Source organism: Buceros rhinoceros, unplaced genomic scaffold (genome assembly GCF_000710305.1).
Source record: "Buceros rhinoceros silvestris isolate BGI_N320 unplaced genomic scaffold, ASM71030v1 scaffold2035, whole genome shotgun sequence".
NCBI classification, from domain to species: domain Eukaryota; kingdom Metazoa; phylum Chordata; class Aves; order Bucerotiformes; family Bucerotidae; genus Buceros; species Buceros rhinoceros.
This window is the reverse complement of record NW_010414370.1, coordinates 26916-49308: the sequence shown is the minus strand read 5'-3', so window position 1 is coordinate 49308 and position 22393 is coordinate 26916. Positions and strand designations below refer to the sequence as shown.

Here is a 22393-nt window from a genome sequence, read left to right as displayed (position 1 = left end):
TGAAGCAAATCTTCAATCTAGATTTCCAGCCACTTCTGGCAGGTAGCTACATCTTACAGGCTAGATTCTGGAGAGTGCTTTGGAGACAGCATGATAACCTTGATTTGTCATGTTTCTTATGATAGTCTCTCTAACTGATAGTAATTTTCTTGCTAGGGAGAAACTCTCCTAGATGCTACTAATCTCTTATTTGATAAATTTTAAGGGGGTAAACTGAGTGAATATAACAAGCCTGTTAGATTATTATCTAATAGAATCTACTAACTCCATCAGTTCATTAGTTGCAAATAGTCCCCAAGAAGCGAGTTGCCCAAATACCTGTCATGTCCGTCCTTTCCTAGGTATAATCAGCTGGTTTCAAGCCTGGATTGAATTCCAGGTTTGGAGTTTAAGCTATTAGGCTTCAAATGTATGAACTCACCTGAAAGGCAACCCTTCTCCTTTGCCATACTTGTAGAATTACCAGTACCAGAGTCTGAGCTGGAACTTTAGTGACATAGGAGTAGGCACAGCTGGTAAGATTTTCCTCTTCAAAGATCTACTTTCCTACTTGTTCCAGAACAATCCTTAGCTGTCTCCAGGGCACACTGAAAGTACCTGCTGAGCTGAAGCTGCAAAAAACCAGTTGTACATATGAATACTGAGTTAGTTGAGATGTAAAGACTAACCTTTTATATATATCACTCCTGGATTAACTTTTATCTGATTGGTTGCTAGGCCAGCTAATTCAGCTGAGTGAGATTAATGGGAGTACTGGTAAGTCTGCTCTTGTAAGCTAATCTAGATCGGCATCACTAGTGCCCTGTAATGATTGTTCCACCATTGTCTTAAGAAGACTGTCAAGGTCATAGATATGTGCCTACCTGAAACAACTTTCATAATCAATTCCTAAAATACATTGCCAGTTAGGATTTTTTATTTACACAATAATTAAGATCTCTTCATTTACAAAAACTATATTTGCCCATAATTCACAGTTCAGTTCTAACACAACACACAACAACATTTACATCAATTATAAACAAGTTGTTCAGTGACATATTTTAATATGTAAGTTGAAACCTGATTAGCTTCTTAAGTCAACCCGATTATGTCTTTTTAAATGTCTGCTTTTTTTATTTGCTGTAAGTAAGCTTTTAAACACAAAATACACTAAGCAGCATTTCATCTGAATCCTATCAAACAAAGTTATTGAAGCATGAGGTCTATATAACCAGTGAAGCAGAAGACCATGCAATTACATGGATAAATGCTCCAGAGTTACTGAAGCAACACAAAAACAATCATAGAAACATGGCTTTTGAAACCTCACAAGCAACTCATTTTGGAAAAAAGTTTGTGTGTATATATATAGATGAATATACACATACATACATAAATATAAGCCATTTGACATCAAAACTCCAGAGCAGATACTTGTGATTGATTAAAACACTAATTATTATTTTCCACTCACCTCCTCCCAAAAACAACAGTAAATGAGACAAAATTCAAAGCTATCTACCTACAAGAATTAAAAAAGAAAAAAATTTCTTATCTCCTTATCATTTCTTCTTCTTTCTCACATGCTCAGACAAATGAGAAGTAACAGTTCCCAACCTGTTTTGCCTCTGGAATCGCCATCACCTCACAGTACCTTCAGCACCCACCATCTTACAAACTCCTTGGGGGCTCCAAGGGGGCTCTGCTCAGGCCCTAGCGCAACTCATGCTCAGTTATCATTTGGGATTAGTCCTGACCTCCTAGCCTACCTTTCAGACAGCCAAACTTACGCTCATGTATGCAGGGCATCAGGGCATTTGCTCCCCAGGATGACCGGAGAGGGCTACTGGGTATTTGCGCCTGGATGCTCCAGCTCCCAAAACCCTGGTAGCCACATCCACCAACAAACCCATCAGGGAGGTGGATGATGCTAGGGCTGGGGCTCTTCCAGATACTGGCCGTGACAAACTCATCTTGAAATCCTCTGTTAAAAACAAACAAACAAAATCAAAACAAACCAAAAACCCCAAACACATAAAAACAAAAAAAAAAAAAAAGGAAAGAAAAAAGCTAATGTAAAGCAATGTTACTTTCCATAAAGCAGTGCAGCCGAGTCCCACAGAGGGCTGCACCCCGCTCCCCACACGTCATGAGGGAGCATGAGGCAGCACCAACACCCAAGAGCGGGACACGACCGAACGGCAGGGGGAGGCTGGCTGAGCACAAAATTTTGCTCTTCCTTAATGCAGTTGACCCAGCGATGCAGAAGAGCAGCCTGTGGCCCTCACATCCTCTCGAAAATAGATGGTCTTACAGGCTGCCCACATAAATAGCACTCTCTCAAGGGCTCCTTTTACCTATTTTGTGCCTTTTGTCCCCATCTCCCTTTCACAAACATTAACTGCCTCACCACAGCCTGCAGCAAGGCAACGTTTGCTCTCGCTTCTCCCATGCACAGGGCCTCCACACACAATATGGGAGGGGTTTGGCTCAAAAAATCCACCCTGGGGTACATCCCAAACAGTGGACTTCAGCACCCACCACCTCACCAAGCCACTCACTCCACCTCTGCTGGAAGGGACAGCCCTGCGGCTCTACCCTCCCACCCCCACCCAGGAACACCACTGCTGTGGGGAGAAGCCTTTGGGACAACCCCCAGGGTCAGGGTCCTGCTTCAGCCTCACTCACCAGATCCCAGGGCGTGCCAGCTTCTTTAGGTGCCTCCCATCAGCACCAGCCCAGTTCGTGCCTTGCAGGGTTGGGACCTCGGAGGAGATGGACAGCAGCTGCTTGGGGCAGATCCCTTTTCTCTTGCGTTTGTGCAGCACCTGGAAATTTTAAATTCAAGCCTCCCATGATCCCAGGGTGGGGGGCAGCAAACTCTCCACAGCCATAGGGAGCTTGCTCCCACTGGGCTGGGGGGCAATGGCAGGCCAGTTCTCACTCAGCCCACAGCCTCCACAGTGAAGGCAAAGGCTACCGCAGTGCCAGGCCAGCATCTTTGATCCAGGGTCAGAGGCTCACCACTTAATGAGTAGTTTTTTCCGCGTTTGCCATTGTTTTCCATGGCACACAGTAAGGCATGAAGCTCATTTGTTTCCAACTGCAAACATTTGTTCATTAGCCTAGGCTGATCAGCAGGGTAAAGAAGAAACGTTTGCTGCATTGATGAAATGGCAATGAATAAATACCTTGGGACTAGCCAGTCTTAACATCTACAGTTGTTTTAGTTAACTGCCAGTTAATGCATGCCACTACACATCCAAAAACTCTAATCAGCGTATTTCCAAAGGGAAGTATTACTATTTTTTATATTTTATTTACTTACTCAAAATGAATAAATTCAGACTATCAAGATACATGTGTAATGGGACTTTTAAAAGCAGTAATCTCTTCAGCCCACAAGGTACTCCAAGACAAAAAAACGTGGCGCACATTCCTCGTTCTCCGCAACACTGTCAGCCAGAAGAGGTAGAATGGAGTTATTTCTTCCATTCAAAGTCCATAATGAACTCTCTTTCATTACTGAAAACTACCCTAAGCAATTTGTTTTCATAATAATAATAACCAATAATAATAACCAGAGACAAATGAAAGCAATCAAAGCATGAAACTAATCCAAAGATTTTTGCCTGGCAGCAGACATATCTGCTGCACCACTAACTACAACATAAGAACAGCCAAACCCATGTACGGGAAAAAAAAAAAAATGTGTGGGGGGTGCAGTAAGATTTTTGAATGTGAAGCTTCGCCTTGGGGTAATTTTCATAAGCAAGTAATAAACCACCCAGAATGGTTGTGTTACTGAAAAACTGAATTTAACTAAGCCAATACGAACGTTCTGCTATACTAATCTACTTTTTGACAGTGTTTACTTCCAGAGTGGGGTTTCGGTACACTCGTCTGATGTCGAACAGGGATGAACAGTGAGAACAAAGCGTTACACTGGACATCGCTGCCCTCTAGTGACTACGCAGAAGCAGCACTGGAAAGAGAGTATTTTACTAAAAAAGCTTTCTTTGCTCTCAAGATGGAAGTGATCAGTTGGTTACCATCGAACTAGCAATTCATGAAAGTGAAGTTTTAGTTAATCTTAGCCTTAAAACACCACTTGAATAAACAAAGTAATGTAAGTAAACAAATAATCATTTATTGCACGCCGAACGTGTAGTGCAACAAGTGACCACAGATTACAATCAGTGATACCTTTGTGTTGCATAACACGCTGCACGACAAGTAACTCGGAGAAGTTACAGCTGCAAACAAGAAATCGGTATTTCACCACCTCTAGTTCAATGAACAAATTAGTCTAATTTATCTCAGAGATGTTTTAGGTATGTGAGTGTTTACGCTACGTTACAGTACTGGGAATTTTCACAATAAACATTGTCAGACACGTCAACAAAGCATAAATGTTCGTCATTGCCTTCATTACATCTTTAAACTTATTTGATTCACCAGCATAAAGACAACTTAACTGGACCAAATTATAACAAACTGAAACATCATAGTAAATCACTTCAGTGAAAAACCATGCTTTTCCTCTTTCTATGCAGCAAGCTGGTGTTTATCATCTGAATCCTGCAGACTAGACTTCACAGGCATTTGCTAACAATATAATCAAATTATCAAACCTAGCAACATCAGCATGTAACTAGTCCAGTTATTGGTGGGAAAAGGGTTTGGAAAGGGTTAATGCATCCTTAACATTTCCTACCCAATAATTCTCGAGAAACATAATCATTGTTCTACAAAAGTAAGTTCTGGAGTATGAGACAGTTGCTTTACAAAATTACTGCCGATTTCTCAAGTTTAACTTTTCAAACTGGCACTTCCTCCCATTAAAGCAAGCTATCACCAATCACGTACAGTTACAAATTAGGGCAAGGAATAATCTGTTCAAAAATTACTATTTACGGTGTCATTGTGTGTATTATGGCATTACCCAGGTCTATGTCTGGCACTATCAGGACATTTAAATTCAGACTCTGACCCAATGAGATTATAAACTAAGCATTCAGCACATTTATCTAAGATGGACTATTTTCTTTTCCAAGTTCTCAGGCTACATCTAAACAACACGCAACACAGATGCTCCTTCGATGCTCCAGGGAAGCTTCCTCTGGACCTCACTCCCATTTCCTTTCTGCTAAAACCCCAGATGAATGTGCAAAGCGAGGAGGAAAGGAAGCAAATGTATTGTGAAGGGGAACACAACCATAGCACATAGCCTGGCCTGACAGATCCAAGTCAGTCCTATGTCCACAGCGGTGTCTGGTAGTGCAAACTTGCCTTCTGTAGCTAGCTTCAGTAAAATTCTCTTTTGAATCAGACTAATACTGAAAAAAAAGTCCAACGTGTTCATGCCTTTCGGCTTCTCATGCACTTATGCTCTGATTAGCAGAACACATCCCAGATTTTGGTTAAACCAGGACTACAACGCTGGAGAAAAACAAGCAAAACTATTTCTTCTGTCATCAGCAACCCTTTATTTCTGTAATAAACCTGACAGAATGCAGGACACTAAATACTGAACAGTTACCTGCCAACCCACCCCTGAGACACACACGCAGGCTAAGATTCCTGCACTGCACTTTTCTACTCCACCCACAAGCTCTTATCTGAAAAGAATCTGTGATAAAAACAGCTGCCCATATTCTCCTATCTGAAATCAGACCAACGCCAACCACTCTCAGAGAACGTGTCTACCACCTGGGCTCTTCTTTACCAAGTCGTTAAAGAAGCTATCCCATGATTAACTGAGAAAATTTCCTCTGAGCAGGAGCATCAGAATACAGAGCCCTTGCACCGGGATTGCGGTGAAGAAGGGATGGAAGTTTGTAAAGGAATAGCTATGGGTGAAAGAATAATAGAACACACAACTAATTGGAAGTAGACGAGGGGGTGGCAAAAGACATGTGAGGACAGTGAGAGTAAGCGATGGATAGACAGGTAGTGACACAGGACAAAGCCAAAAGCAGAAAGATGGAAATACAAACCAGAGAACTCCAGGACTTGGGAGCAAAACACCAAACCCTTCTGGGTGTGCTGTGCAGGTCGACTTTTGGGCGTCAAATATTTGGTTACGTCTTTTGGATATATGACTTCCTTTAACAAGAAAATATTCTGTTTTGATATATAAAGCACTCTGTTGCCTAAACCCTAAACTAAGATAAAAGTAAGAAAAAAGATGGAGATTTAGTAAAACATTATGACTTAACAAAATTATTACAGAACTTGTCTTTAAAGGCTCAGGTTAAACCTGCTTATACCTCTTTCATTCAAAGTTATATAGGCATTTATGTGTTTCACTGGTTATGTTTTAAAGCTCCCCATGTATAATTCTACCACTTTTTTTCAACAAAATCCTATCAGTAGTTAATCACCAAAGGTATTTCACACTCCACATCACCTATTTGTTCCATTTACTGAAAGCATTATATTCTATTTTGAACTCATGTAAAAGCTTGATTTGTCATCACGCTGTCTGGGAAAACCACTACACACAGGCGGCACGACTCCTCTCCTCCCCAGCACTTCATGACCTGTAAATACACTCCAGAAAAAGACAATCCTTTAACAGGACAAAAAACTCCCACGAAATGATCTATGTATGCTCCCCATTTAAGAAGGACAGACTTTATGCCTATCACAGCGCTGCACCGCTGTTCACATTCCTCTTCCAAAAGAACACTCTTCTGTGAGAACCGTAGTAGTCAAATGGTCCATGAAGTCTTTAGGAAAGACACTACTTATTCCTTGGGACCACCTTGCAAACAAAATCATTCATGCAAATTCTGCAAGAGGATCGCTCCGAGGCAGTTCTATACTCAAATGTTGATGCACACTCCCAAGTAATAACAGAACAGAATGCAAAAAATGTTACAGTACCTTTGCCCAAGGACGTGGATGAATCACGATCCCTGAGGGTATTTAAAAGATTGCAGATGTGCTGCTTAGAGATAGGGTCTAGTAGTGGACTTAGTAGTGTTAGGTTAGCTGTTAGACTCAATGACCTAAAGGGTCTTCTCCAATCTAAATGATTCTGTGATTCTATGATAACATTTAAAGTCGGCAATTTTACCTGAAGCAGCTTTTGAGTTTTGGGGTAATGTTTTCTTTGACATATGGACCGGTAAGTATTTCCTATTTTAAGTCTAGAGCCCTATATAAAGCATATTTGCAACAGGCTTATTACTTTTGGCTATTTTTTCTTTTTCTTTCTTACCTTCACAATATCATATATTAGTGGTCAGAGTGGCTGAAGCATGTGTAACAGACACGGCAGCATAATTCCAAGACTTATCCAGGACTCACAGCGAGGGACATCTCTCACCTCAGATACAAGCTGGTGACTGTTCCTTGAGGCTAAGAAGTTGGAGGCAGCCAGGGATACCAGGGTTGCATCACTCTTGTATGCTGTCGACCACAGGAACTGCCAAACCCTAACGACAGTAAGCTCAGAAGCCGGCTTAGTCACGGGTGCTATGCCAGGGTGCTGCTCATGAGCACTGACAAAAAAAACACACTGAAGAAAAACAGCTGTTGAAGCATATTTTATTATACAGCAATTGGTAATACAGAACATGTGTAGTTCTTTCTAAACATATATAAGTACAAAATTACAGTGAATGCACTAATCTGTAGTTTTGAGGAAGAACAAACTGCATGAACACCACAGTTTAAACTTGTAAACAGTATAAAGTTCCAAAAGTTTTCACAATTTAGAGCCTTATTTATATAATATACGGACTTTTATTAAAAGTTGGCACGGAACTTCTTCCTTATGCTAATATGGAAATTCACTTCTAATTTTAAACACTTTACATTCAGTGGGAAACCTTCACAGCTTGGGTTTATTTGTTACTCAGCCACCTAATGACTAATTTCCTACAAACCCAGCTATCTATCAAACAGCAGGAACTGTAGAAAAAGGACTTCTTTTTACAAACTAAGTAACACATTTGCACCTACATTCCATGTATCTGAGTCAATTTTTCTTCTACCATAAGAAGAGTTTTCTCATGAAACAAGATGGGTGAAAAAAAATTAACAATGGTGAGTATCGATGTTACCAGTCCTAAGAATACCAATAAGAAAGGGTTAGGCCTGATAGTAATAAGGGAGTGGGAGAGAAAAACTAAAATAACTGGTCCTGTAAAAAGCTTCTACAATCCCTAAGTAGCCTGGACACCAGTAGATCTGGCAGGGGTCATGGTAAAGAGCATTTGATCCACATATGAGCTATTGGTCCTTTTCTTTGGTCCTACCTAATATAGTCAAAACCACCTTGGAGGCTGGTTTCTTTGTAATATAATTAAGTGTCCTGGCTTTAAGAATAAATATTTCCCTTTGGCTGATGAATTAGGGATCTTTCACTGAAATCTTTTCCCCTAAATGCTCCCTAGCACTTTGTGCAGCAGTGGATTGGGGAAAAAAGAAAACCTCTTTAAAAGGACCTATATGAGTGCAATCTACATGACGCTCCTCGCAGGGGTAGCCAGTATTTTCCTTGGAATACACCTTAACAGACTATAAAGATTTAAAACTGTAATTAATTTTTCCTAAAATAATAGTGGATTTTGGAGTCAATACAAAAATAGCTACCCAGAAAAATATTTAAACCATGTTAGGCCATAACCGTACTTCTAAGAACAATTAAAAGCTTGTCTTAATAAGCCACTAACACATGCTAAGGAGGCACAAAGTGGTTACAAGATCTTATGTGAGCGTCTCACAGAAATTATTGCCTCACAGATATGTACTATGCCACAATTAAAAAGGGTCAAAACCAATACAGTGTAAAACAACACTTCAAGTGAATAAAAATAATTTATTTACAGATCATGAGTAAAACCACGAAAGGCCTTTCCTTTACAAATAAATACATGTATTAAGGGAACACATCCACTAACTAAAAAAATACCTTTGTGCAATTAAACGAGTAGTTCTTATGTACTAAACAAAACCATAAATGCATTCAAAGTTCAATAGTGCAACCATGTCAGATGTCTGCCATCTTACATTTTAGGTGGAAGGCAAGGTAACCTTTCAAAGCAAAACAACAGAAAACTTCACATATTCATTATTTCCATCTATAAACACATGCTTTAGCTTCTAAATTTAAACATTTTTTTGCCAAGTTCTTTAGCTTTAACATGAATTTTTCATGATAATATGTGAAAATTCAGACTTGATGGAGCTGATCATCATAGGATTTCTAAAACCAGTTCCAACTGAGCTATAGTTATATCCCCATTTGGTAGTGCTTTTTTAGTAATTGACCTTAAAACTATTCCAAGGTGAAAACTTTGTTAACAGTTCCCAACCCCATTTAAAAAACAACACTGTTTCAAACTGAAGTTACTTTACATGATACAGCTGACATTTTCACATTACAGAGCTTTAAAAAAGGGGGTTCAGTTTATATAATTTGGCCAAATAAGACGAGATATTTTGGTCTTTAAAGTAAATGAAATAAAGTACCCAAAATCTCAATGGCTCAATCCTGCATGGAGAAAAAAATAGGTGTGAAGGTGTGCCCCTGAGCTCACATCCTTCAGCCAGGCTCTCTCCCAGCATGGACATGCACTGGCACTCTCTCTATAAGAATATTAGATATGAAAGCAATTACTGCACTGCACGGACACTGCAACCCCTGGGATGTGGGACCGCATTTGCAGGAGATACCTTCACAATGCTATTAGTCTGGTGAAGAGGCGGCCAATCGGGATCCAACAGCCTGAAGATACCAATAGGGGAGGTACCAAGATCACAGCCAAACTCTTCTTGGTAGCAGGTGATATAATGAGGGGAAGCAGCTACAAATTTGTAGCCTCTTGAGAAATTGAGGCTGGATGTGAAGAGAAATTTTTAGCCATAAGGGGAGTGCAAGCACAGGAGCAGGTTGCCCAGAACGGTGGAGGTATCTCTATCTTTGAAGACTTTCACAGCCTGGCTAGCCAAAACCACCACTAATCTGGTCCAGGGCTGGCAACTGTCCAACTCTGCTTGGGTGCTTGGGAGGCTGGGCAGAAACCACATCCAGAAATCCTTCTTGCAAACAACTTCATGTGATTCTCTGTATCCAGCTCAAATGTTTTGGTCATACAGGTGCGTCAACAAGGTTTAGGCAAACACCATTTCACCTTGTTTACTGCACATCAAGACCTCAGAGCTGGTCAAAAGCTGTAGCTCAGGAGACACACACAGAACCCTGAGCCTCAGTCTAAGCCCTACAGGTTGACAGAAGTTAGTAACACTTGAGGAGAAGTATTCTGGAATGTCAGTAACAGCTTAAATCACGACCTTCTCATCCTGAGAAAATGCAAATGCCTAGATGTTGAAAGCTTACACTTCAGGAGCCAAGCACTGGATGATCTCCCTTTCTGCTCTTTACTGCTGCCGGAAAAACTATCTCCACATACAAGCCACATTAATTCTACTTCCATTCCACTCCTTTGGAGAGAGAGAAGCTTTTACACACAGAGAAGGCAGAAGAGGGCCTCGTCAATGAACTTGGTTAAGCGTGGTTTTCTCCTCAGAGAAGCTAATTACAGCTGTAATTTTCTTGTTTAAATAATTCAGAGTTAATAGCAAACAATATGTGACCAGGCATATTCCTGGAACACCTGCATCTCTTTCCTTCTCTGCCGCCTGCTCCCGATAAGTCTCAGGACTACAGTGAGGTCTCCTGTACTGCTGGGTGGGAAGATGCTACAACCCTAAAGTCTCCTGCATGGAATAAGGTAGTGTGTGAAGATTCCCTTAGTGCTTCAGAAATGACAACAAACATGTTTTCTCTTGTAGAGCTGGAGTACAATACAGTGAAATAAAATGTCTTACTCCTTCTGGCATTAGAATTCTCTGTCTTGTTAAGAACAAGCTTTCAAATAGTTATCTGAAGATCAGCAACTCTGATCTACAGGTTTGAAAGGATTCCTAAAAACACTACTCATCCTACTTTAAAATTGTAATTTTTTTTTTAAATTATAAAACATCCTGTTTCTGAGAAATCCACATTTTATAGAACTGGTATCACAGCACAGACTATAGACTGTTCAAACACAGTGCCGATAAAATGCACCGACAGCTGCTAGTTATATGGTTTCCAATGAGTCCATAAAACTTCATCCAAGGTTGATTCACTGAGCTACGTTTAGCCTGGTGATGTTTTATTAATGTACACAGAAAAGACTGAAATGCTTTGCTGGTTCTGAAGAGGCACTATTCTGATCAAAATTAGTGAAAGCTGAGAAGAATGGGATGATTGTTAACTGTAGAAACACCTACAATTTTTACTACACTATAGGCCTGTTGTCATCTATTATAAATTCAGGTTTTAGAGATGCTGATACCTAAAGATAAAACCCACTGGTGAGTTTCCCTTTTCCTGAAATCAGGTAAAGGAATTCTCATTAAGGTAAGTGGTTGCTGTTCATTTCAGAGACTTCTTTCAATAAACAGTTGATCCAGATGCTTGTGGATGTGAAGCAACTCTTTCACCTGCAGGTTTAAAACTTCAAAAATGCCAACTAAAACAGACTCCTCTATACTATTACAATCCCTCAATTAGTGTCTGAATGGAAGACATTTGAAAAACAAGGTAAAAATCATGATCCATATCTTCCTGTAATACTAATGATGATCTAGTTAAACAAACAGGCAGGTATTGGATCATTAATTCATCTCAGTAATCCTACACATCACAGGTAACATAGTCTCTCTGGAATTCTGAATGGTAACGGTCCATGCAAATGTTCCTTTCACTTCTGAGCCATGTAGGATCAGATCAGAAGCAGACTTTCCTTCTCAGTCCTGAATCAACCCCCAACTCCTCAAATTAAATTCTAACTCAACTTTTGCGAAATTACTCCAGAACCCTTTGCACCTGCCACTGTCTTCTCACGATAGCAACACTTCTGCTTCATGCCCTGCACTTAGGGTTTACCTGGATCCAGGCAACCTCCTAATTGCTTGGAGGTTTTCTTGAGAAATGTTTCATCAATATGTAACTCAAGGCCTTAAAAAAAAAAACAACTATGTAAGAAGACATAGACAAAAAGAGATTAAATTAATTGAAGCTGTAATTTTTTCTTTACCTATGAGAGTGATACAATGATATTGTCATGTAAGAAATATTGTACCCATAAAAAAAACAAGCAGGTAAAGAAGATAAAATCGATCACGATATTGTATGCAGTGACTACCGTACCATTGACTCTAAGTTCACTTCATTGACTCGTATCACTCAAGAAAAGGGAAACCAGAGCCCATGGGGCAAAGCAAGAGCACAAATATGAATGAGCAGAAAGTAGAGTCTGCATTTTCAGTGTGATGTGCAATTTCTAAAAACACAAATGTATAAATTTACAATAAAAAGAACACGTTATAGAAATCCTTCATTTTTTTTTTAAATATGCAAGTTAATAAGGTCAGGAAAAGTATCTGTCACTTAAACATTGCAGCAGTTTTTCGTGAGTGTTGATTTTTTGACAGGCGTCCCAGCCAGGCTGGTTACTGACTTCGTATCATCTTGATTATCACCTCGTTTTCGAGCTTCGCTATAAAAAAGGCAAATAAACAAACAGATAAATGCACTCCATTAATGTATTTTTATTCGTGTTCACTGTTCCATTTCTCCCAGTATATCTCACAGAGCTCACATTATCTGTTGTGTGCTTTAAACTATGGGGTTTAGTGCATGGAATAACATGTCTCATAAGTTCCCAGTTTGGGAATCATAACCATATTTCTATACAAATCATAGATAGAGATAGAAATACAATGATTTCTGATATGTAAAAACTCCACAATGTTCTGTTTTCCCTCTCCTTTTCTTTTGATCATTTTTTAATTTGCTTGCTTCAGTATATCACCATAGAAACAGAGTATGTTTATAGCTGAAAGTGAAATTAAATAACTGCAATTTCAAGTACAGATTTAACCTCAGAGGAAAATCACACGTTGTTAGATGTTTTATTATAAATGAGGACTTAAAAGTTGTGTGTGTGTGTATGAGTGATTATTGTTCTGTATTCTTACTAAGGACCCCTAGAATGTCAAAAGCCACCTCTGAATTTTCTTGTTTTCATATATATGTGTAAAAAACACCAATTTAAGTCCTCCACATATGAGTAGAATAAATTAATGAAGTTCCTCCCAGAACACTGTATTACTGAACTGTATTATTCAACATAATGGTAACAAAATGTTCATTTAGAAACTTTTATTTCAAAATGAAATACTTCATTCAAAGAACACAAATTACTAAGACTTGAGTAAAGAAATTGCAGCCAACCATTCCAGATCGAAGGTTTGGGTACTGTCTGGACCATTTGAGGATCAATGAACCTTGTGAAGAAAAATAGCAAATTTTTTTAAGATTCGGAAAAGAGAGGATCCAACTGCCATAACATTTTAAAATGAAATACTTCATTCAAAGAACACAAATAGTTACTAAGACTTGAGTAAAGAAATTGCAGCCAACCATTCCAGATCGAAGGTTTGGGTACTGTCTGGACCATTTGAGGATCAATGAACCTTGTGAAGAAAAATAGCAAATTTTTTTAAGATTCGGAAAAGAGAGGATCCAACTGCCATAACATTTTTTTTTTATCCTTGAAACAGTTAAACTAAAGTTATCATGTTTAAACATTAATTTTCCAACTGTGATCAATATTATATCACTCTGCTATGTATGTTCTCCGATATCAAAATCCACTGCATTCATGGCCAGGGTATGGGAAATGAGTCATTTAATAAATCAGCAATTAACTTCGCATCGACACTGACAGACAAATAAATGCCTATGTTCTTGATACAGCTCTGACGGATGCATTTTCCTGGAAAAAGGAGTGCTATTGAAAATTCCGTGTGAAGAAGCAATGATCCTCTCTAGCAAGTCACTATTCTGTATTCAAGCCATGCTAATCTGTAGTCTTTTAAGAATGAATGATCAAATACTGACCAAATGGCAGAAAGTTTGATTATTGCATTAGGCTGCTGCAAAAATCACACGGTTTGTAATTCTGGCCTTGAGCTCCATGTATCAAACTGAGGATTCATCACATACCGTCAGCCCTTCAAAATTACATCATAACCAAGAATGATTGGGAAAGGTAGTAGAAGTGTAATGTTTGGCTCACACACTATCACAGAAATATCAGGTTGCTAAATTGATATAATCAGAATTTCCATCTTTCAAATCATTTACAGAAGGGGACATCAAGGAAAATATGTGGGATTAGAACAGTAAGTGATAAAACTGAATCTCTATTAATATATGGGAAAGAATTAAGAATTAATTATATTTAGAATTACACACATTTTAAACTAAGAATTAAGAAAGTAAATCTGCATACCAATCCATTCACCAAACAGGTTTCAAAATCGTGAGCTCCATGTCTGAGCTCTAATTTAAATATTAACTATTGAGAGAGCTTTGTAACATTTACAAGCAAAAATGTTACTTAATTAAACAGAGAATAAATCTTGTCTTGCATTTATCTATAAAGATTTAACATGGAATTCTTTTTTAAATTTTATTTGCTGAATTTGATGTTGGTTCAATTTTAATTGTATATGCGTATCTGTATATGCACATATAGCTCCTTTTTATAAAATATACTCACATGTGTTTATTAGAAACATGGTAACTTACCGAGCAAGATGAAGAACTGCTTCTACAATATTAGATCCCTCTTTAGCACTTGTTTCACAGAATAGCGCATTGTAACTCTGTGAGTAAAAATAAAATGTTAAGCCAACGAGTCTGAAATAGGTCCCACGTGAATATGTATATTCGGTAACAATAGTGAATAATGAAGTTCAGCTTGGTGGACACTGACATGTGATTTATCCCAGCAAGCAGCATCAAAATAGGAGAGTTCTCATGAAAAGCATCCATGAATCCTAATTACTAGATTTGAATCATCATCATCATCATCATCATCATCATGGCTTGGCTTCGCGAACAAAGATCTGGGAAGGCTTTTCCCACGCTCACTGCAAGCGATGAGTGCACCCTTCGGGCCTGTGTGGTGGGTTTTTTAGGTGAGGCGCAGCGTGCGCAGAACTGCCTCCACCCTTTACACCTGAGGTTCATCTGCCAGGGCCTAGCGAGCTTGGACGGTGACAGCGAAGTCCTTGGGTCATAGGTTTGGTTAGAGTGTCCCTCTTAGATGGAGCCTTACAGGGCTAAACGAGCTCCATCTGCATGGGTTTGGGGTTAGAGCTGTCCTTCCCCTCGGATGGCTGCCCGAAGGCTAGTGAGCCCATCCTGCCCATGGACACACTTTGTCTGACCCTTCAGTTGAGATCTGTCTGGCTTGGGAGACCCCACGGGAGGCACATGCCACCACCAGCACAGCTCTCAACCTCACATGGGCACACAAGATCCTTCCCCACGGCAAGGAGGTGCCCGTGAAAGAGCTGCTGCTCTACCTCCAGACATCACAGACCCGGGCATGGGGCGGCTGGTGCCTGCAAGAATGGGAGTCCTGGAGGGTAAGATTTGAATCAACATCCAGGAAATGAGTTTTGTTTACTAGTTTCTCACATGTTTTTTAGATTAAAGTTCTTAAGGCCGTATACTAAAGAGGTAGACTTGAATATTACCATAGCCAGCTTTTCTCCATAGTTTACAGGCACACATTTTTGCCCTTGTTCTGCAACAGTGTGACGGAGATCTGCTTTGTTTCCCACAATCATAATTGGAATACTCTCATGAGTTGAGTCCTGTAACAAGAATTTTATTTCTTTACTGCTAGAACACTCAGAATACAAAAAAAGTAACTAGCATCATCATGTCATACTGATTTCCTTCCCACAAAAAAAAAGTCTTGTGCACTACCACAAAAAACGACAAATCATGACAATTATGCTGAGAACTTTTCATGAGTTAGTCCATATTTTAGCAGCCAGCTTAAACACCAGCCTGCAAAGATCTGCTTCCACTCCCAGAAGTTCTGTTTCCCAATAAGAAACTTCATTTGATAAATTAATCTAATGGAAACGGTTACTGTATTCAAATACTGTATGGCAAAATTACTGTGTGAAAAGTGACCACCTTCTATACCATGATTAAAATAAATGGTTTTCACAAGATGAATTAAAGATTTGGCTTATCACTTCCCCTTCTGTTAAACACCCCTGATACAAAAGAAAAAACCCTTCACTAAATGCAAATTTGTATCCAATAAACGAACAAGAAATAATAGTAAAAAGAAAGAGTGAAAATTTCACTTGAATCACAGCTAATTTACATAATCTAATATATTGGTGTAAAATGGAGTAACTCCAAGGAATACACATGCCATCTGCAACACGGCATGTGAAATAGGGTCTCACATTAATTTCAAAAGGAAGTTAATGGGGAGAGTATGATTATGTAATATGTTTTTATACAAAAAGATTTAACACTAACTGAACAGGTCAGGATGCATTCAGGACTTCCATGTAGGTTTTACTTCTATGAGAGTCTGCATTCTGGCTAATTCCAATACACAGATATTCAAATTTTATAAATAATAAGGTTAACCACGCAGTGAAACATAGTCTGCAAGTGGTATATAGTTAAGGGACTTACCTCAATCATATCCACCCATTCTCGCACATTAAGAAAGCTTTTCTCACACGTTACATCATATAGCAGTAAGACACCATCTGCTCTTCTGAAGTACGATTTAGCAATACTTCGGAATCTTTCAGAGAGAAAAGATTTGCATAAGGCCACATTATCAAAGAAGAATTCAATTTAACGTCATTAAGAATAAAACATTACTTTATTGCAATACTAAGAGTCTCTCCACATTGCAAGAGGAGTTTTCTCATAGCTTCTTTTATAAACGGTTCTTCAAAACTGCTTGTGCAGGTCTGCAAATGCTCCATGAGGATCCGCAGGATTCCTTTCTCAACAGCAATCAACATGTTTTGTATCAAAATGACCTACAGTGCATCTATTACAATAACCTGCTTTGCACTGGACTTTGGATTGGTGGCAAGGCTTTTTCACTTACATATGGCTTGACAAACTGAGTAGGTTACCCTGCTACATTTGAAAAAACATGAAACCAATAAACTTACTGCAGGAAGGAATCAATCAGTTACAGTCATCTTTTCCAGTAACGTAACACAAGCTCCTTAACAACCAAGTACAGTGACTAGGTATTAACATCAAATATTCTTCACAAATTTATTATGTGGGAGGAGAATGATTTGGCCTCTTACCACCTATTTCGCGTAATCACTCATTCAGGCAAAAGTAAACACATACAGCCCAATATAAATCTTGGGCTATGAACAGACTGAATTGACTTCAAAGGTGTTAAGATTAACCACTTAAAAAAACCTAAAAGCAGTCTGTAAGAAGTAATGGCTCTCAAGTAAGGATATCATAGGATTTTGACGAAAGTTTACACAATAATTTGAAGAAATACAGGTCTGTAACTAGTTGCATAGTATATAGTGGAGTTTTTTTCACCTATGTAAAAAAAAAGGCAAACATCTTTTAGAAACAAATGAATTGAAATTACTTAAGTGCAGAGAATCACTAACCTCTCTTGCCCAGCTGTGTCCCACAGTTGTAGCACTGTAGGTTCTCCATCAACAATTAATCTTTTCATTTGAAAATCCACACCTGAAAATAATAATGTGTATATTCTAATTTAAAAAAACCAAGAACCTTAAAAAGTCCACAGAAGATAAAAAGTTATGTGCCATATACACCTATTATTTCAAAACTCATCTCTTTTTAATAGGTTATGAGATGTCAGTTGCCCACTTAGCCTCAAACTGCAATAATCCCCTGAATGTATTTAATTTGTCTTTAGAAAAACATTTAAAGACATATTTTACCAAGATGTTTTCCCAGAAGCATTGAAACAAATTTGGCATTATGATTAGTAAACAAGAAGACCCCTCTCTGCTTTATTTTGCTGAACAGTTAATACGGAAGAAGAGAAAATGTTTTACAAAACAGAATTTATTTCAAATGGCAAGGAGGAAAAGGATATATTAGAACAAAAATCCTGATTCAGAGGCAATAAAACAAATATGTAAGTACAAATTGATTGGAATACAAAAATTTGGTCTTCGGAATCAGTAAGACAAGTTTGTTAGCTCAGAGCTATAGTAACGTACAAAACAAGTGAGTCAAAATTCCCTCCAGCTGCATTTAAAACAACGCTTCAATAATACTTTGAAGAAATGGAGACAAAAAACAGTACGAAAGACATCAAAGGATAGTACGAAATACTAAGGAATGAGGAAAGAGCTGAGAATACAAGAAAACACTTTAAAAAGCTAAAACAATCATACACACACAGTTCATTATATTAAAATTCCCTTTTCTTGTACTTTGTTTTGTTCAGGAAAAGGTTTTGTACTTTGCAAAGATAAACTAAATTAGAGCTGTCCCCTGCTATCCACTCCAAAGAGCAGGCAGGCACTTCTTGGCTTTAGTACTCAATTAGATCTCACAGCCTAAGAAACTGCTTGTGTATATTCAGGAAACCCTGGCAAGCCATCACAAAGGGTAACCTTTTCACCCACTTCTGCTGAAGAGCAATGAAATTCACTTAAGTATTTGAAGAAGAAGAACAAACTATACCCAGGGTTGCACTGGTATTGTCTCGAAATTCATTCTTGCAAAGTCTCATAAGGAAACTGGATTTTCCCACTGCTGCATCTCCAGCAAGAACAATCTTGTAAGCCTTCTCTGAACTGTTGCATTTCGTAATACATTCGGTTGCATCTGACTGAAAATAGAAAGAACCCCTGTATTTCAACTCATACGAAAAATACTCTCTAGATCAAACACATTTTTTTTTCCCCTAAAGAACTGGTTACCTGAGGGGTGAGAACAGATATGTATTTCCTTGTTGAAGCAATTGAGCTGCTTCGACTTACTGGTCTTGAGGGCTTCCAGTCTAATACTGCACTGCTGTTATCAGGACTGCATGTTTCTTCATCCCTGATCTCTGGAACCTGAAAATACAAGCTCATGGGTTAGCTCCGGTGAGAAAAGCAGGCTTTTTTGGAGCAGCATAGTTAAGACTGATTAAAACATTTGTTGTAACAGTTTGGAACATTTGTTCTAACAGTTTGGATTAGAGATAAATGACCAAACAGAGATGTGCAATTCCAGTAAAAAACCTGAGAATATTCTGTTCTTATTCACATTTGTTGTTCGCTATAGCCTATGTTTGGTCCTTAGAACGTGTTTGCTCTTTCACGTACATGCTTTCAGTACAGTTTCCAGATAGAGCAAATTAATTTTCCTACGGAAGGAAAATTCCACCAAAAAAATAATTACAATAAACTAATACTTTATTTTAAAGCTTATTTTACAAAAACTAGTAATTTCCCCACAGGACACTAGTCCTTACGCTATTACTACTCAAGCTAAACTAAATACAGCACAGCTGTAATCGGCATTATTCATAGCATTTTCAGCTGCCAGCAGAGACTAAATGTCTCTACTAAATGCACTCTAAAAAATCCCCTTTGTTCTGCTGTGCTTGATTCTAGTCTTGCTCTGTAGTCATCGGTAAAGCTGTCCATTTTACTAACAATACAATGGACACAATAACATCTTGCTATGTGTCTAAATTCTCTGAGACTTGTGTGCAAGTCAAGTATATACACTAAAAGTATTCTTTTTCTCAGAGATGTGTTTTTCTTCACTCACTGCTACAGCATAGTAAGAGAAAGTGAACTGAAACATATCTTACTTCTCATCCGCTTTTTAATCATTAGAAAATGGGCTCCTGTCTGCATGCTGTTTAACAACCTTTAAAACCCACATGTATTTCAAAATTCAAACTACTACCTCAAAAATCTATCAAAAATGTCAAAACAAACATTTTATTTTACGAAGGAGGAACTATGCAGCCTCGCAAAGACCATCTTTTTAAAATGCATATATCGTCCTATTTAAACACATAACGAACCAAATATTTAGTTTTAATTGGCACATGGGCAAAGATCCATTTCACTTAAAAATCAGGAAACTAATCTTGTCTCCGACCAAAGGTCTTTTTTAGAGAAGGAATAAGTCTGTCACTTACATCTGTATCAGAAGCATCACCACCAAAGCTTTCTTGCATACACTGTGACCTTTGAAAAATCCTTTGATGTCTGTATTCCACTTCTGAATCATACTCATTTGAATCTCTCAGGGTAGACAAGCCACTGTCAAAACAGCTCTCAGGTAAGCTGTCAACTTCACAGTTCATCCTTTGCATAGGATCACAAAGGGCTAAAGAATCATAATCGTCATCCACACAAGAAGAATAGGACGATCTAATAAGAAAATATTGGAGGGGAAAAAAAAATTATTCCACAACTGTTTTTCCCAACAAAATTTGAGGCACTCTGGAACAGTCAATACTTAGAAATGCTAACTGTACAGTTTAATAGGCCTATTTTGCCTTTCTAAGTAATTTCTTTTTCAATCATGTCTCTTAGGATACTCAGATTAAGTTATACAATCTACGCTATTGATGATGACTTCCCAAGTCTCAGTAAGAGTGTGTAGTTGCTCATACACAGAAAAAGTAATTCTTGTAAAAAGATTCAGCAAATGATGTCCTGTGACAACATCAAAGGCAGAAAATGACAGCTGATGGCTTAGCTAATTTTGGCCTACTCTAAGCACATAGAATTACCTTGAAATACTGCATCTAATTTAAATTAATGCATTTTTTGCTCACAGAGGCACACAAGACAATCAGAAACAGCTATAAATACAGAAAAGCGGGTAACCAAGTTTCAGGAGACCAGTAATGGTGGAAGAAGTCATTGAAATGTATTTTCTTACAGTTTGGTAGGCTATGCAAAACTTAAGGTTTTACACAAAAATCCCTTTTCTTGCATCACCCCTCCTTCAAAGGCCTTTCCTTACTATTTTTCATTCTGGATGCTCTAATACACAAAAATACTTAAATGGATGCAGCAATGACAGTATGGCTTACAGAAAAAACAATTTAGTTTTTAGTTATGTAAATGAAACTACAGAAAAGAAAGATTAATCAAGTGACTCTTAAAAGAATCAATCTTTTAAAAACTTTACTACAGCTACAATCACTATCCGGCTCCTGGAGCAAGACAGGGAGGGCACAAATTAAAGTGAAGTAGGAAAGGTCTCCAAATCACAGTGGAGAACAGAGGTCCAGTTTGGCTCTGTCCTATTGGGAATGGATGCGAAGCACCAAACTTCTTCAACAGACACGGTCAGCATCAATCCTTGTAAAGACAGATTGCTGCCAGAGGGGTTGGGAGCTCCCAGTACAATGGCACACCACCGAAGAGTATGCCAAGGAGAACCACCAAATTATGAGGCTGTTACTGAATCAAATATAATTCCTCCCTGCAAGTGGCTGAATACAGATGACAGAGACATCATTATCCCATGAAACAACATCCAGAACCATCTACTTTACATCCTTTCAGGCTAATGAATAAGCATGTTTGCTGTGGAATTCACGTCATCCACGTTATTCATATTCATGCACCTACTGGCCTATACCAAATCACCGAAATACAGAGGAAGGGTCCATGCTGTAACACAGGTAAGTTTGTCAAGCATTCTCTGAAATAAAGGTCTTTAGTAGTCAATTTTCAACCTCACTGAAGCATGAATTCAATGGTAAGAATTTCATATGTGCTTAAAACAAGTTAGACCAAGATGTATGATACAGCTAAAAAAAGAAAAGGCAGACCTACTACAAAAATGCTTAAAACATGTCAGAATGCAAATCGGTATCTCTTAATGCTGCTCTAATGTCAGCAGACAAAGTACTGAGAACGAACAGGGTTTGGGACATTCATATCTCTTTCTGTCTTTCAGTACGACTAAGTCACACCTGTTAAGAGTAAGTTTCATTCCTATGACATAAACGTTCTTTTAAAGCAGCTTGCATTTCTCACTTTTGTGGGAACGCTAGGATTGCACTGTGCTGCAGGTACTAATAAACATTCACAGAGAAGGGCATCACTAAGTCTCCTAAGGCATTTCAGTTATCCCTTCAGAAAACTACTCAATGTAATAGGCAACTTAGTAGTGGATGCCTCTCAAAATTTGAAGAGGGTCCAATAGAGAGGAACTGGCTTTATCTGCATTCCACAGAAGAAATCAGTTTCTGACAAGCAAATCCTTACAGCCAGCAAACACATCTCATTCTGTGGAGACAGCAGAATAAGAGTAACACCACCGAATGAATAAGGCTATTATTAGCATGACACAGAAGACAAATTATTCCTTATCAAAGGTATTCATCTCTCTGGCAAGAAGTAAAACACAAACTACTAAGAACTCCAACAGAGAACTCTCTAAGTTTGAAGTATCACAGAATGAAAAATAACACAAAATAATCTATCAACTGAGTAAAGACACACATTTTTGCTGACG

At 38.5% G+C, this 22393-nt stretch overlaps 1 protein-coding gene across 1 annotated transcript in view; it reads right to left on the bottom strand.

Moving 5' to 3' along the window:
* Positions 1–12436: 12436 nt before the first annotated feature.
* Positions 12437–22393, bottom strand: part of RASEF (RAS and EF-hand domain containing) — a 20128-nt gene continuing 10171 nt past the window's right edge. Inside the window, exons 9-16 of the mRNA XM_010137056.1 lie at positions 20052–20286; positions 18878–18969; positions 18593–18708; positions 17539–17620; positions 16571–16685; positions 15601–15720; positions 14645–14721; positions 12437–12545 (exon numbers count right to left, since the gene is read on the bottom strand). Of these exons, the coding sequence (XP_010135358.1) occupies positions 12437–12545; positions 14645–14721; positions 15601–15720; positions 16571–16685; positions 17539–17620; positions 18593–18708; positions 18878–18969; positions 20052–20286 (946 nt within the window). The remainder of the gene's footprint in view (positions 12546–14644; positions 14722–15600; positions 15721–16570; positions 16686–17538; positions 17621–18592; positions 18709–18877; positions 18970–20051; positions 20287–22393) is intronic.